The sequence below is a fragment of the Lepidochelys olivacea genome, assembly GCF_965140295.1.
Source record: "Lepidochelys olivacea isolate rLepOli2 genome assembly, chromosome: 3".
NCBI classification, from domain to species: Eukaryota; Metazoa; Chordata; order Testudines; family Cheloniidae; genus Lepidochelys; species Lepidochelys olivacea.
The window spans coordinates 65,596,661-65,613,829 of NC_140413.1; the positions used below are offsets into that span (position 1 = coordinate 65,596,661).

General features: G+C 40.1%; 1 protein-coding gene across 1 annotated transcript in view; it reads right to left on the bottom strand.

The window, feature by feature from the left end:
* Positions 1 to 321: 321 nt before the first annotated feature.
* The window catches only part of SNAP91 (synaptosome associated protein 91), a 141,363-nt gene continuing 124,515 nt past the window's right edge, over positions 322 to 17,169 (bottom strand). The window contains exons 22-29 of the mRNA XM_084622620.1: positions 16,125 to 16,262; positions 14,654 to 14,794; positions 12,790 to 12,820; positions 9,243 to 9,354; positions 5,695 to 5,778; positions 5,506 to 5,610; positions 3,450 to 3,551; positions 322 to 935 (exon numbers count right to left, since the gene is read on the bottom strand). Coding sequence (XP_084478746.1) covers positions 3,459 to 3,551; positions 5,506 to 5,610; positions 5,695 to 5,778; positions 9,243 to 9,354; positions 12,790 to 12,820; positions 14,654 to 14,794; positions 16,125 to 16,262 — 704 coding nt within the window. The 3' untranslated portion in view covers positions 322 to 935; positions 3,450 to 3,458. The remainder of the gene's footprint in view (positions 936 to 3,449; positions 3,552 to 5,505; positions 5,611 to 5,694; positions 5,779 to 9,242; positions 9,355 to 12,789; positions 12,821 to 14,653; positions 14,795 to 16,124; positions 16,263 to 17,169) is intronic.

A 17,169-nucleotide genomic window follows, 5' to 3' on the forward strand; every position in this document is an offset into this window, starting at 1 on the left:
AAGGTATACACACAGGTAAGCACTAAAACAACAGATGTACATAAAAGTTAAATAAAAATGCAATAATGTTATAACTACAGACACACCAAAGAGTGCTTTCATATTTGACATTCTTTAATGTCAGCACAATTATGGCTGCTTTTTTCAACTACATGGAGAGAAACTGACCCTTTACTTATTTTCAGTGCATTTAGCAAGAACTGATAAATAGAGAATTTAAATGAACTCAAAACCAGTTAAAATATATTTTAAATAAAAAAAGTGATAAATACAGTATTCTTTCAGATATGATTTTTCATTGTTGGTAAAGTAATCTGAAAGAAGTATTTGTTATGGAAATTTACCTTTATATTACTTTAAATTATAATATAACATATACAATGCCACAAAAATAAAACATTTCTCACAACAACTGAAATTCCTGTGACTGGGAAAAATGTATTCCACACAAAGATTTTGTCTAGTTAAGTGTTTCTTACTATTGGTATTATCACGCTATGTTTTGTAACAGATAAAGAAGAAACTGAACGTTTAGGGAAATTTCAGGTGTTTGTCAAAAGTTATATACATTGAAACCTTCAAAAACACACAGACACATCGCTCCAAATGGCTCACCACACAACAGCTGCATAATCTGCCCCCACTGAATGGGTTCAGAAAAGCACTAGAAGGCATCAGAAACATACATCCATTGTTTAAACTGTAGAACACAAATAACCCAAGTACACAAATTGAGAGAGAGTAGGGATAACAGCTAAGGTAGTACACATTCCTAATGTTCACTTTCACAGCTGTGCTACACGTTTCGGAAGGAAGAGAAAGTCTGAATAAGCACTGGGTTTGGTACTGGTGGCTCACTTTAAAACTCTGAGCATCAATCTGTGATTTGTAGACGCCAAACTCACATTTTTACTATCCAGTCAGAAAAACTGCAGCTGTGAAGACAAAAACATAGTTAGAAGGAATAAGTTTCAGAGTAGGAATAGAAGGAATAGTGACACAAGTCTTTGACTCAAATTTGATTCAAATGGCTTGCAGAGCAGCTTTAAGGCCAAACTTGGTATACAAAGGAATCAATAGTCCCCCTTATCATACCTAAAACAGCTATGAAACTACTCTCTGGAGGAGTGGCTTTCATACAAAAACATTTAAGAATTCAGCTATTTTCTAACTTGAACTGTGATGGAGGTGTCTCCCCAACAAGTTGGGGCCTCAATATTGCAACTGGACCATCATGCTTATGTAGAGCTCTTTGGAGACACTGGGTCCTAATTACAATGGGTTATCTATGCTCACCAATAGCTCTAATTTGGTCACTATCTATAGCAGAGATTCTCAAAATTCATTGGACTGCGACCCCCTGCTGATGACAAAAATTACTGCATGGCCTCAGGAGGAGGGACCGAGACCTGCCCCTACATGAGCTCGCCGCCCCAGGCAGGGGACCCAAAGCCAAAATCTGAGGTTGTGGGGCCAAAGCTGAAGCCCAAGGGCTTCAGCCCCAGGTGGGGGGCCTGCAACCTGAGCCCCGCCACCCAGCGTTTAAGTCCTTGGGCTTCAGCCCCAACCCCGAGCAGTGGAGCTCAGGCTTTGGCACAGGCCCCAGCAAGTCTTGGCAACCACATTAAAATGGGGTTATGACCCACTTTGGGGTCCCAACCCATAGTTTGAGATCCGCTGATCTATAGCCAGCAATGGATGTAGGTGCACCAGTGTTGACCTCAACTGTAGACAAGGGCATGTTGGAGAGAGTTTGCACTGGCTGAGCCCATCAGTGAAAAACCCAGTTTGACTTTGTCTACAGTTATATGCAGAGCCGTCCCTAGACATTGTGGTGCCCTACGCAGCCCCGCCCCCTCATGGGGTGGGGGGAGAAGTGGACCCAGGCCTCCACAGGGGGCAGGTGGCAGAGGGCTGCGCCCAAGGTCTGTGGGGGGCAGGAGTAGGCTTGAAGGGGCAGGAGGGAACCACACCCCCCCCAGCACAAGCTGGCAGAGTAGGCTGGGGCCAGATCACTCCACTTCCTACCATCCAGTGATTGCAGAGTGGGCCTGACCCGCTCTGCTCCACTCCCCTGGTTCCCAGCCTTGGGGGGAACCACACCCCAGCAGCACAGAGTGGGCTGGGGCCAGGTCGCTCCACTTCCCGCCACCTGGTGAGTGCAGGGTGCGCCTGACCCCTGCTGCAGTCCCCCGGGACATAGCTCAGGGGAAGGAATGGAGTGGGGGTGGGGCTGGGGCGGAGCAGGGGTAGCTTTCCTGTCCAGTTCAGCCGGCCGGGGGATCGGGCTGGCCGCTGGAGCAGCATACAGCTGTGATGTTTTTGTATGGGTAAGGATGGCCCTGGTTATGTGTCACCAAAGGTGCAGCTTCTTCAGTCGTTGAATCAGGAAAATTCTCAAATTCTTCCTGATGTCAAATTTTCACACGCTGTGGATTGTACTGAGTTCAACAAAAAACTATCACCAGAGATGATGTAAAGCTGCTACTTTCTCGTTTAATTCTAATAAATGGCAGAAAAGACTATTAAACACAATTTCTCATAGCCTATCTTCTCCACTTCGGTGATCTTCAAATTTTATTGGTTGGCTCCCGCAAACCGTTTTGTGATGTTCTGGTATCAACCCTCATATTCCTTCCCAGAAAGGTTTATTATGGTTACTATCTTTTCACTCCCCCGCCCTTTTTAAATTAATTAATTATTTTTAGTTACTATTATTCTTTTTTGGTTGCTCCTCTTTGCCTCTTATTCTCTCTCAGCTCCCTACTCCCCTAATTTCCCCTTCTCTCTTTCAGTGTATCCTCACAGGTGTTTGTTCCCTCCCTAATCCATGCTTCCCCTAGGCTGTTCTATGTAGCACTGCTCAATGCCTTATGCCATGATGTGCAGAAGAGCCACGCCCTGTAGCACCCCACAGGGAGACATGGAGAGACCATGGGGCTGGAAGCAATGAGGGATGCAGGCAATACCCCCTTCCAACCCTATCAGAGATTTGGCATCCTTTGAGGACATGCACATGTTTGGGAGTCTGAATTGCACTCATTCGTAACAGTGATACCAAATCAGTTTTATGGCCACAAATCAATTTCTCACACCAGATTAGGATTACAGTGTAGGACTAGTCACAAGAAGAATTAATGTGAAGAGGAGAGTTATTATTAATAAAAAAAAATCTACTACAACCGCAGCATAAAGAAACAAGATTGTCAAACAGAATGGCATGGAGAAGTAGTTATGATTTAAACTTATCTTACAACCTGAAAACACTTTTAAAAGGGCTTTAACTTGTACCTCCCGGTTCTCATTCACAGTTGTATTTTTCTACAACTAGTTGCAGGTTCTTACTGAAATTTAAAGGGAGTGGTATGCTTGTAGTAATGTTTTATACTAGTTAACTGCTGCAAACTAAATACATAATCCAGGTAAGTTCAAAGTCAGCCACAGAATACCTTAATTGTTTACAAGAAATCCTTGATGTTAAGATCTGCTAATGGGTCCTTTGTTGGAGGTTTCTTGGGACTCTGAGTGGCAGGTGTAGGGCTTGGAGAGAGCTAACAAAACAGACACCAGCCAAGGAAAGCAGAAAAAGAAAGGAAACAGAGATACACAAGCATTAGGTAGATTTATTCTACACAACAAGCACATTACAAACATGCAAAAAGTTAGAGATCTTGATTTATGGGCTTAACAGTGTCTTTTCTCGGTCATCTCGTTTGACTCCTGTGTTTAAATTTCAAATACAATTACTACAAAGTTGACAGTAATTGGGGGAGGGATAGCTCAGTAGTTTGAGCATTGGCCTGCTAAACCCAGGGTTGTGAGTTCAATCCTTGAGAGGGCCATTTAGAGATCTGGGGCAAAAATTGGGGATTGGTCCTACTTTGAGAAGGGGGATGGACTAGATGACCTCCTGTAGTCCCTTCCAACCCTGGTATTCTATGATTCTATGACAGTGCTTAGCGGACATTTTAATTCAAGACAAAACAAGGTGTCCTGGTTCTCTAAGTAACTTTCTAGTCATATTTGGCAGCAGTGAATATTCTGTTCAGTGTAGCCATTCAATGATAAGGGAGTTTAGAGAGCATCTCAATACCTAATACGCTTGCCCAAGCAGATTAGAATTTCTCTAACTGGATAGTTAGAGAATTGTTTTGAGCACTAACCTGGTAAGAAGGCAGTTTAATTGATATTTTGTAGTAACCGTTTAACATCAATGTATGGAACACACAATATATTTTTGCAGAATAACTTAGCTAGAGTTCATTGGCATAAAGCAATCTTTATGCAAAGGAAAAGCCAAACATACAGTAGGCCAAGCTATAGCATACACAATATTAAACAAAAAAGAACTACATCAAAAGAACATGATTAAAGTTGCAAAGACAAGTACTCAAAAGTTAGGAAATAGGAGAATGAAGGTTCCACAAACAACCTTAATTTTGGCTCCCTTATCCCTTAGGCTGAATCATAATGCATATGCACAATTACGTGATCCCATACTATGTTTTCCACAGGACCTCTACCTCATTCAATGCATTGGATGGACAACACTCATTTAACAGGCTGCTATTCAACACTTTGTTTTTTCCTTACTTCTCAATGTGTGGCCCATGCCTTGTTTATGGCACACTATTTCAAACCCCATTCTGAAGACAGAATTATTAATTTCCTCATAGGTTTATATCTATAGTGCTCATCAGTGTAGTATGCAAGTACTTCCACCATTCGTGTATTTATCTTCAATACTATTATTCCTGCAGTCCCCTATCTCATTCACTACACATCCCCCAGCTTCAGCAACAAGTGAAACAAGTGTCCTACAGACAATAGTATTCCCTCCCTACACAGCCCTTATTCATCTCCAGAGAAGGTCCATCCTGTGCCCTGAATGAGGTAGGGTCATGTGGAATTTTTCAGCAATTTTTCAAATGTTCATAACTTGGCCAAATTTGGGCACATTTTCACAGGGACATCAAAAGACACATCCATTACAAAGGCCATCCCCCTTGCCAAATTTCTCAAGTCTCTGTTCCAAAGTGAGGGTAAGAGGGGAAGAGGGTGCCAGGACTTATCAAGGAAATGATTGCCAGAATTTAACATTAGTGAAAAACATTTTTCCTCTTACTTCTTGGCAGTGACTCAACTGTTTTGGCAGAAGCTTACCAATCACTATCCCTACACTGAAGAAAGTTCAACACCCAACTTTTCTGTTTGCGCAGAGAAAAGAGTATCACGCATATAAAGGGAAGTGTTCATGTGATTTATTCTCATAAGGCTACATGCACTTCAGTGGAGTTAAACACCAGCACAATAAAGTTCTCTTTTATCCATATACTCAGGACTGTATATAGATAGCATTTAAAACCAAGTTTTCAGCCAGGGTTTAATAGGAGGAAAAGCTTACACAACAAACGGCTGGAAGGGGGCATGGAATGCAATGCCAACAACACCCTATTTCTACTTTAAAACTTATTTAATTATTTTACATATAAAGAACAAACTTACTTGTGCACCTGGTCCAGATGCAACTCCGAATGGTGGCCTCATCATAGGCTGTCCATACATAACTGGCTGCTGAGACATCATGGGTACACTTGGTCCAGCAGAAGGCTGCAAAATTAAGAAGTTAAAAATATATAAGGTTGCTAAAATTGATTAGGAAGAGTTATTTAATGAAGAAAAATAATCACTCACCATTCCAAATCCTGCTCCTGGCTGTGCAACTGGGGGGACACCTGAAGCAGGAGGAATAGCACTTGCTGGAGGCACAGTTCCAGTCTAAAAGCCAAAAAAACAACAACAGATGATAATTTCTATAAATCCAACTGCAATTACATGGAATAAAAGTGGGGAAAAATCTTATTGTATTTCAAGATCAAAAATGTCAGAACTGTTGTACAAAATGTTAAGTAACAGATGTTACCCAAATTGCACAGCAGCCCACCTCTATGGCAATTCAGCCATTTTAATTCTCAAAACACTGAGAACTGGTCATTAGAAACTTCAAAATTTGGTTTCTAGAGAAGTATCTAGAAGGTATATTTATGTCAATGACATTAAACTTTAGACAGTCACTTCTTACTAGGATTTGCACAGTATGTTCTGCTTTACAGATAGAATTCTTAATTCTGAAAACAGCTTCAATCTATTATCCATGTCTTAATCTAATACAACTAGAAAATGACTGCAAGGGAAATCTTCTGTACAGAACTACAAGAATACTTCCCATTTCTCTTCTTCCCACCAGGTAACACTCTTCAAATCTGTTATAAAGAGGACAGTGATCAATTGTCCTCAATATCCACTGAAGGTTGGACAAGAAGTAACGGGCTTAAATCTGCAGCGAGGGAGATTTAGGTTATATATTAGGAAAGGCTTTCAAACTATAAGGATAGATAAATAATTGAACAGGCTTTCAAGGGAGGTTGTAGAATCCCTATCATTGGGCATTTAAGAACAAGTTAGGCAAACACTTGAGGGATGGTTTAACTATTCGTGGCCATGCCTCAGTGCGGAGGATGAACTAGATAACCTCTCAAGGTACCTTCTAGCCCTACATTTCTATGATGCTACATTAGTACCCTTGACTGGTTGTTGCTCCAAACAAAATGAATTATGAAGACTGTTTAGAACATGTTACCACATAATAAATCTGGGGTTGTTTATCTTGATCCAAGATAAGCAACACAGAAACCTATAGATCCTGGTCAATTAATTACTGTGATGGATTACTGTACGTCTGTATATCAGTCTGCAAACTCCATTTTCTTTTGTGTACACCATTTTGATTATAAATGTGCTGCACCTTCACTTTTGCCTGTTAGCCTCTATATTTGACTGGAATACCCAAGAGACATTAGCACAGAATCTGTACGCCCATTGGTGGAGTGCTAACCATGGAGAGCTTTCAAGAGTCATTATTAACCTGGATGGTCTTCCATTCAAATGGAAACATTCTAGAGCAATGAGCTGGCTGCAGGTCCAGGGAGCTAGAATCCCTAGTTTAGGGACCAAACAACAAATCACCTGACAAGGGACCTGAAGTTGCTTGGGAGAAGAAGGCGGTTGCCTGATATAGAGGGCTGAAACTTTATAAGAACAAGTACTGCTCTTAGCAGGGGCTCTCTCACCAACCAGGACATAAAAGGCATGGCTGGACAGGAAGAAAGGAGGGTCCTGCAATTCTGAAAGGACTGACGAAATCCCGAAGGGCTCCCAGAGTGGTGAGGACAGGGGAGGGACGTAGGGAGGGATTTGTATGCAGCTATTTTCCATAGATCTTTACCCATTGTGCTTTGTCTATGAGTAAAATGTAACTTGTTTAGACATTCCTTTGTAAGGTCTGAGTGTTAACAGCAGTTAGAGCAAGTAACACTTACTTTAATGGTCACAGAATCCCTAAAGGGTGAAACAGTAACCTAGAGCATCCATGGTTTCAACTGAACTCTGCGGAGCATCAAGAATTACTGGGGATGCTTGGGAGAGCTAGCATTAGCTTCAGGGCTGAGGCAGTTGGACTGTTGCATATCTTCTCAGGAAGGGTATGTGTGTGTGTGCGCGCTAACAGGCTTCCAAGGAGACTGGAAGAAACTCTTTAAAAGCCACCACTGCCTTTAAAGTATCCTCCTACAGTGGTCCAGAGCAGAAGTTTGGCAAATATTTTTACTAAGCCAGGCTTTTGAATGATCAATACAAATACAGGTAGTCTGGCTGAAGATTAGGACCTTTAGATAACTGTCTATGACTAATTTGTGTCTTTTACTGTTTTTGTGCAGTGCCATAGGTACCCTCCATTATAGACACTAGACAATATATAGTAATAGTTTAACTGCTTGACTCTTTAAAGAAAGTTCAACAGTCCTAGAACTATTAAACTTCATATAAAAATTAAAACAATAGCAGCAAGAAGAATCATGTACAGTGAATGGACAGTGAATTTAGTACTCTCAAAAAGTGTCAGACTGGGCACAGCCAAAGGACAGACAGCATAAGCAGCAGTTCAAGCTTCAATATTGCTCTGTCAGTGTATCTCAATACTGACCTGAAGGGACTTTAAGGGTTTCAATCTCCATAGTCATTTCTATGTCACTGGTATCCTTGTTGGCAGAATTTTAATTTTTTTTACTGGCTTTAGACATCAGCGAACTGCGAACTCTACCAAAGCCACCCAACCCATTTCCTAGAGACCAGTGAATTCCTATCAGATGGTAACTACTTTCAGTTACAACCAGCCTAGTCTGGGTTTGAATGAGTGACTAGAAGGGAAGTTCCACATCTCATAAATCTCCAGATGCCTCCAGGTCCTCAGTATTTCAATATCTGCTGGGAACAAGGATATATCCTGAAATAGCTGCTTTTAGCTTGACTTCCATGAAAGAGCTTATTACTAAGTTGTTTCTCATGAACATACTACAAAGGCTAGTGGATTAAGTAACTGGTCACAATGACATGCTCTCAGGCATGTAAGAGCAGCCACATTAATATATTAGTGACAATTTCCATCTAACTTTAAGCCAGCTGTAAAACCTGTTGTGCAGGCAAAGAGCAGTTAGTATTTTCAAGTTTAGTTAAAAAAACAAAAAACAAAAAAAACCCAACAGCTTTGTAAGTAGAATTAGTAGAACTTTACAATTAAATTCACTTACATAATAGAAAATTGCCCCACCTTTCTGGTAAGAAAAAAAGCTGAAATAGTAACTAATTCATTCATCAAAATTCCACACCCACATTAAATGGAAGCTGAAACAATGATTGCAAAAAATGTCCCCCCATCCTGCCCCATGGAACATTTTGCTCATAAATTACTAAAAGAAAATATCACACCCTATTGTCTTGGAAGTAACTGATCACTCTTTCTGGCACATATACAAAGATCCTGAGCAGGTGTAGGCCAATGTAGTTCGACTGACATCAATTCCACAATGCTGATTTACATTAGCAAAGGATCTGGCCCACAGACATTGGTCGTCTCAAATCAATGTTTTTCGTCTTAGTGACATTGTCAGAGATACTACAGTATTTCCCTACAGTTACAGACAATTAAAGTATCTCCGATATCACAACATGTTTAACAGGTGGCTAATGTTGATTAATAGTCACAATTGTACACACACAGTCCCCTAGAAAAAACACAGGGAAGAACACCAGTTTATGTACACAGTAGTAATAATTTGTTCCTATTTCATCACCACTTGAGTGCCTGCTGGACATGAAGTGCTAGGACTAATTACTGAACTACATACCAAGGGACCAGTTGGAGGAACACCAGTTGACCATGTTGCAGGTGCTACTTTTGGTTGCCAGTTAGCTCCTCCCGTTAACTTCTTTTCTCCAGCACTCCACTGAAGGTCTCCCCTAATAGGGATTCAAATGCAGAAGCAGAGATATAAATCAGAATAAAGCTGTACATTGAATGTTAAAACTCAGCACTCTGAATGTATGTACATTAATTTATATAAACACTAAACAAAGCTAGCACGCGCATTAGTTTTTGTTATAGGCATCTGAGAAATCCTGAACACATTTAGTGTGCATAGGTTGTGAATAAATTATCTCTAATCTCAGTGGTGGTCATTAGCTATGGTAACTCAATTGCCAAGTTTACGATAGTCTATATCAAAAAATGAAAACAGAATTAATGGTGAAAGCCTTTACATCTCATTACCAATGAGTAATTAGCAATATGTGAGGAGGCAAAAGATTGTTTAGTGCTATATTCACATTCACTTGTATGGTATTATAATCTACAGGGAAGGATACAATTTATATCAAGGCAAAAAGTGAGGGATTGGCACTGCATATTCTACTGTTGATAAAGGCATTTCACAGTTAAGAATCTTGTTCAGAAAGCTGCAGCAGAAGAAAAGGAGGGCTTTTCCCTTCAGAACACTCAAGTTGTAGGATTCAAGATCTATAAAAAACATTCATAGAAAAAGGAGGAATATTTTCACCCCTTCTAGAAGCAGAACAACTATTACTAAGGGGTAGCCCAACATTTGATGTTTTAACAAAAGACTGCAGGAAAAAAAACAGGATTTGAGGCACATGACAAACCGGTACATCTCCAAACCTGGACAGTGTTGGAATTCCCCACCTTCTGACCGCAAACCAGTTAAAAAGGTAAAACTCAAAGTGAAAATTTTAAGAGAGCCTGGGCGCCCCATCATCTCAGGCATTGGCACCCTGACAGCAGGATTGTCTGGCTATGTAGACTCCCTCCTCAGGCTTTATGCTACCAGCACTCCCAGCTACCTTTGAGACACCACTGACTTCCTGAGGAAACTACAATCCGTCGGTGATCTTCCTGATAACACCATCCTGGCCACTATGGATGTAGAAGCCCTCTACACCAACATTCCACACAAAGATGGACTACAAGCCGTCAAGAACACTATCCCCGATAATGTCATGGCTAACCTGGTGGCTGAACTTTGTGACTTTGTCCTTACCCATAACTATTTTACATTTGGGGATAGTGTATACCTTCAGATCAGCGGCACTGCTATGGGTACCCGCATGGCCCCACAGTATGCCAACCTTTTTATGGCTGACTTAGAACAACGCTTCCTCAGCTCTCGTCCCCTAACACCCCTACTCTACTTGCGCTATATTGATGACCTCTTCATCATCTGGACCTATGGAAAAGAAGCCCTTGAGGAATTCCATCATGATTTCAACAATTTCCATCCCACCATCAACCTCAGCCTGGACCAGTCCACACAAGAGATCCACCTCCTGGACACTACAGTGCTAATAAATGATGGTCACATAAACACCACCCTATACCGGAAACCTACTGACCACTATTCCTACCTACATGCCTCCAGCTTTCACCCTGACCACACCACACGATCCATCGTCTACAGCCAAGCTCTGCGATACAACTGCATTTGCTCCAACCCCTCAGACAGAGACAAACACCTACAAGATCTCTATCAAGCATTCTTACAACTACAATACCCACCTGCGGAAGTGAAGAAACAGATTGATAGAGCCAGAAGAGTTCCCAGAAGTCACCTACTACAGGACAGACCTAACGAAGAAAATAACAGAACGCCACTAGCTGTCACCTTCAGCCCCCAACTAAAATCCCTCCAACGCATTATAAAGGATCTACAACCTATTCTGAAGGACGACCCAACACTCTCACAAATCTTGGGAGACAGGCCAGTCCTTGCCTACAGACAGCCCCCCCAACCTGAAGCAAATACTCACTAGCAACCACATACCACACAACAGAACCACTAACCCAGGAACCTATCCTTGCAACAAAGCCCATTGCCAACTGTGCCCACATACCTATTCAGGGGACACCATCACAGGGCCTAATAACATCAGCCACACTATCAGAGGCTCGTTCACCTGCACATCTACCAATGTGATATATGCCATCATGTGCTAGCAATGCCCCTCTGCCATGTACATTGGTCAAACTGGACAGTCTCTACGTAAAAGAATAAAGGGACACAAATCAGATGTCAAGAATTATAACATTCATAAATCAGTCGGAGAACACTTCAATCTCTCTGGTCACTCGATTTCTGATCTCAAAGTGACTATCCTTCAACAAAAAAACTTCAAAAACAGACTCCAACAAGAGACTGCTGAATTGGAATTAATTTGCAAATTGGATACAATTAACTTAGGCTTGAATAGAGACTGGGAATGGTTGATTCATTATAAAAAGTAACCTATTTCCCCTTGTTTATTCCTTTCCCCCCACCTACTGTTCCTCAGACGTTCTTGTTAAACCCTGGATTTGTGCTGGAAATGGCCCACCTTGATTATCATATACATTGTAAGGAGAGTGATCACTTTAGATAAGCTATTACCAGCAGGAGAGTGGGGTTGGGGGAGAGAAAACCTTTTGTAGTGGTAAACACCCATTTTTTCATGGTCTGTGTGTATAAAACCATCTTCTGTATTTTCCACAGTATGCATCCGATGAAGTGAGCTGTAGCTCACGAAAGCTTATGCTCAAATAAATTGGTTAGTCTCTAAGGTGCCACAAGTACTCCTTTTCTTTTTGCGAATACAGGCTAACACAGCTGTTACTCTGAAACTTGCTCTACAGATGTAAGGCTTGTTCGATTGGACAAGTGGGAAAGAATCCATTGGAAACTTTGGGTGAAATCTGATCCCACTAAAGTCAAGTTGAATTTTGATTCAATGAAGGCCAGGATTGCACCTTTTGTCAGTAAATTGGGACTGATTTTGTTTTAGAGTGTAACTCAGAAAGTGGGAAAACTAAGATAGGAACAAAACAAAACAAACAAGACATGGTGGAAAAGAGTCAAACAATGATAATTAAAGTAATTTTACATTCTCCTTTTCTCAAAAGAAAGAATACCATGGATTTCCCCCCTCTTAGCTCAGTCTAAGTAGAGGTTGTGAACCAGCTCAGTAGTCAGTGGAGTCAAACAATCACAGAAAGTGTATCTAAATATAAAGCTCAGCAAAAAGATAAAAGGGACTAGGTGAACTTGAACACTACATCGGTTTTTAAACTATGTATTTCTTGTTGTTTCAGGACATAAACTTGTCTCTAGTTACCCTGCCAATGCTGTGGTTTAACAAACCCCCATTTCTTTAAAAGTATATCTCCCTATTAGTGTGGAAACCGATAGACTCTACTAGAAAGACAGTGGAATGGACTACGTTCAAAGTGCTATCAAATACACCAGACAAAATGGGGGAAAAGTTCTCTAATCTTTTAGTTTTATTAATCTTATGTGTTACAAGGACCAGCATTTTTAAACAAAAAAAACCCACCCAAAATTCAGAACTTACTTTTTTGATGTGGTGCCAGAAATTCCAAGATCTGAAAATCAGAAATGAAATTAGGATAAAAAAAAGTTACTTGTTTATAAAATTAGGTGAAGGATTCTGTCAAATGTTTTTAATATAAAAACATCCGTGCACCTGCACAAAACTGATCCAACAGCACAGTTCTAGGAATAGTACTCATTTTTTCTAAAAGCCCTCTAAATAATGAAAGCTAAAAATTGAAGCACATCAGTTTCATTAATGATTTCCTTATGACAAACTTGTTCTTCCAAGAACTTAACATTTCTTTAACATACAAAAGAAATAAGAAGCCTGAAGGGCCAGTGTCATCGTTTCCTTAACTGTGTATTTATGTACATGTACAAAACAAAATGTAAATATGGTAGTTTGGATCCAAGTGGCAAGTCTAGTTTATCTTTTATGTCATACTTGTGAGAAGTTCCAGCCACCTGGGTGTAGGTGTGAAAACAAGTTGGTCTTTAACAGTGTCCTTTCAAATTTAAAAAAATAGTGCATTGCACTGCTAGACTAGGACTTATGTGCACATCAGTTGGCTCTCTAAGTTTGTAAGCAACAGAGTTAAGTGGACTTAAATTTAAATGGTTTTGGAATCCCAGTGATTGAGAATTTTTTTAAAATAATATTTTCCTCCTCCATCACCAGTAGAGATCCTACAAAAATTCTGCTGTGTTTCTCCTGTGTATCCCCACTGCCCACAGATACAGAGGAGTAACTGAGGATGGAATTTGATTTACAAGATAATTTACAAGTGATCATGCATAGAAGAAAAGAAGCCAGCTTTGCTCTTGCTGATCAGAAAATTGTTTTTAGGGCTGACAGAAAAAAAATCTGTTTGTAAATCAAGTACATATTAGATGATGTCATTGAGAAACATGAAACAGCGCAATTTCTATGGTCTTTTTCGGACTGCAACCACATTTTAAATAAGGTTACCCACTGGCCCAAGCAGTTGGTCAGTATTAAGGGCCTGGTTGGGTTGTTTCCATTAGGAGAAGAGATTGATTATACAAGTTTGGGGTGGTTTTTGTGGGTGTAATTTTGTTTATTTACAAAGAAAATACAAAGTCCCATTTCCCTGAAAAAGTAGAAATGATTTCTGAGCAAGAAAACTAAAGTCTGCCTTTTCAGTGAGCACTCTACCCAAAAGAAGCTCTCTCTACTTCCTCCCAGGGCCATGCACTGCTGCATCTCCTGTTGTCTGCTGACCTTTCTCCTTGATATTTGTTTCGTTTCCCACCGGGACACAGCTGCAACCAACCAAAGCTGGAGTCCCTACGTGTGTAATCAGAGAAAACCCTTAAATCACATGGCTTTGCCTCTGCTCAGGCCTCGCCATGCTGGCCTGTGCCTTGGGCGGTGGCTTCTATTATTTCAGCTATCACTAAGCACCCACTGACTTTTACCAGATCTGACTGACGGCTGTTAGTAACTCCTTCAGCCTAATGTACACCTCTAGAATGGCAAGTGCTATTTTTCCCATCTGTACTCTAATCTGTTTCAAGTATCTAAGCTTGAAAATGTGTTTTCAAGAGACAGATTTGTAAATGTCCCTTGGATTATAGAACAGACCGATTTAGTCTGCTTGAAAACAGAAGCTCTATGATATGGATCAAACTTTGGCACAAGACCAGGAACTGAGCTGTGAAAACCTAAGCACCGTAGCCTCCTACAGAGAAGGACTATAGCAGAGAGGCAGGACTCTTGAGGGGTGCAACAGACTAAGCTAACATACAAGTGACAGCTATATTTATGTACTCAAAACCAAATATTATCAATAAGTTGAATGAGTTGAGTAGTTAAGATCATAAGTCCTTTTAAAAAAACCAAAACAGTAGTTGTGACTTACTGCCTACTAAACTTGCGAGAGATGAATCAAGATCACTTCCAAGGCCTTTGCTTGCTGCTGAAGCTGTTGCAGCTGAAGCTGCTACAGACTGACCAGATGGAATCATAGTTGGCATAAGAAGATCACCTAAACCATCAAACACTAGAATTTAAAGGAAACAGCAGTTTAGATAGTAACCTTTACTGTAATATTCCTTTAAGTAACACCACTGCATAGAACCTTTAGTATTACTTAACAAATGACCATAGCACAGACAATCACTCCACAGGTATTACTAATACATAATTTCACATAAAAGAATGCCAACACGGCATGCATGATATTTTACTAACACTGAAATGTAGGATTACCCTGAAATAAAAATATACTAATGAAGACTAGAACAATACATGCCTAAATGGTTACAAATGCATTCTTAAACCTGGTAACAAACTTAAAAATCCCAGAGCATTGCCCCTCTATGTATACATGTTTGCAAAGAGGTTTAGAAAAGCTATGTAAAATATTTTTTTTAATAGATGTACAAGTTACTGTAGTAGGAGAGCCAGGAAGATAGACGATTTTAAAATGTTTTAATTGATAAACAGGTTTCTCTAATATATCAATTAAAGGGATCAACAGGGATGTAACGTGTACTCTTCATCCACACTGACAGATCTAACTTCCCCAGAGCAGATGTTGGCTTCAGGAGTCAGGTTTACATATCATAACTCAAACTGCTTCTCTTTTGTCTGGTTAGCCCACTATTATTTTAAAGTAAGTTATATTACTTGATTCCACCACAGTAAATATTCTGATCCACATTTGATGTGCATGCTAATGTTATTTCAACAGGCAAGTGTAGCATATTATGCACTGGCAAGCAACCAAATCAAGCAGTAGTACTACTCAGATTTCTCTCTTACTCATTTAGTTGCAGAACTCACCAATTGTAAATTTGTAGCAAGGACCCAGCATGGAAAGTGTAGAATGGAAGAGATACAAACAAAATGACAGCAGTGATGAAAAGTTAAGCTTTATGTCAAGCAAAGAAGACTATCTTGATCTCAGTTTTGTGTAACTGGGTGCCATGCAAACTTCAGGGCTTCAGCAACAGCAGCGAGATCACATGCCTATACTCTGAATATACAGTACGAAGTGTTTTGTTTTTCCTCCGATAACTCCTAACAGTCATGCAGATAAGCACGTGCAAAGAGATGACATACACACTTATATTTGGTTTCTGCTGAAAATTGAGAGAAGATAATGGGAACAAGGAAAGATTTCCTAGAATTATCCCCACTGCTGGTGAACGCTTACGGTACTAACTGGTATTTTCTCTTTCAATTGATTAAGTGACAGAAAATATTGATACCCATGAGAATTTTTTTATATCCTTTGTATTAAGAGCAGTAATAATTGTATCATTTATATTAGCGTTGAATGAACACGTTTGTTCTGAAGATACACAAGGAAGATACACTTCCCTCACCTGATGGATCAAATGAGCTGCCACCAGTTGATGGTGATGTTCCAAAAGCTGCTTCAAAGTTGGGCTGTAATAAGGTGGTTTGAGCTGGAGTAACTGGTGATGGTGATGGAGAAGGAGCAATGAAAGAACCTCCAAAGCCTTTAAAAAAAAGTTACATTAAAAAAGGTCAGATGCACCCAGATGGAATCACAAAATAAAAGCCTTGACATACTTACTGTTCTTAAAGCCATAACATAATATAGTTACTCTATCATTATGCTTTCTGATATTAGATAATAAGCATCTCTTGATGTAATGCAAAGTATTCTAGTAAAAATCACTCTAAAACCAGCTAAAGGAAGATCTACTGTAACTGGCAAGTTCTGGGTTGCAAGAATCATAAGACAGCATCATAAACCTAACTTGTAACTTCACCCACAAATGAAATGCAGTCACCTCTGGGGTAGAGCACAGCAGTTTAATAGCACATTCAGTGCACAATGTAAGACAAACATTCAATACACCTTACCCAATTATAATGATAGGGGTAATCTATAAGTAGGCAGAATGCAGTTACTGGGATTTGGTCAGGACACTGGGGTTAGGAAAGTGTACCATGAGTTGTTTAATGACCCTGACTTGAGTAGCCAGGAATGCCAACAGTACCTCTTAATCTCATCTAGGTTAAATACTAACTACCTATTGATTCACCAACCAACCAAATGAATCACCATCACTACTTCCTACAGCACATGGGCCTTCTTTGCACCTCTCCCAAGTTCTTATCTAACCTGACCCTCACTTTCATTGATTTCTATTAACGGTACCACTTTCCTTTACATGACTGGGCTTTTAAGTGGTCTCCAACTATAATTTTAGATTTTTGAAGTACTATAAAATATTGTAAATAAGAACAATTATATGATTTTATAGATTTCTTTCTACAGCATTTTTCCCCCACTGACTCCTTGATTTAAATTTTCCTCGTTAAATAAGAAATGTTTTCCCTGAAAAATGGAAATAAAAGCAATAATCCACCACATTTCTCTCTGAAAACAGTTCTGTG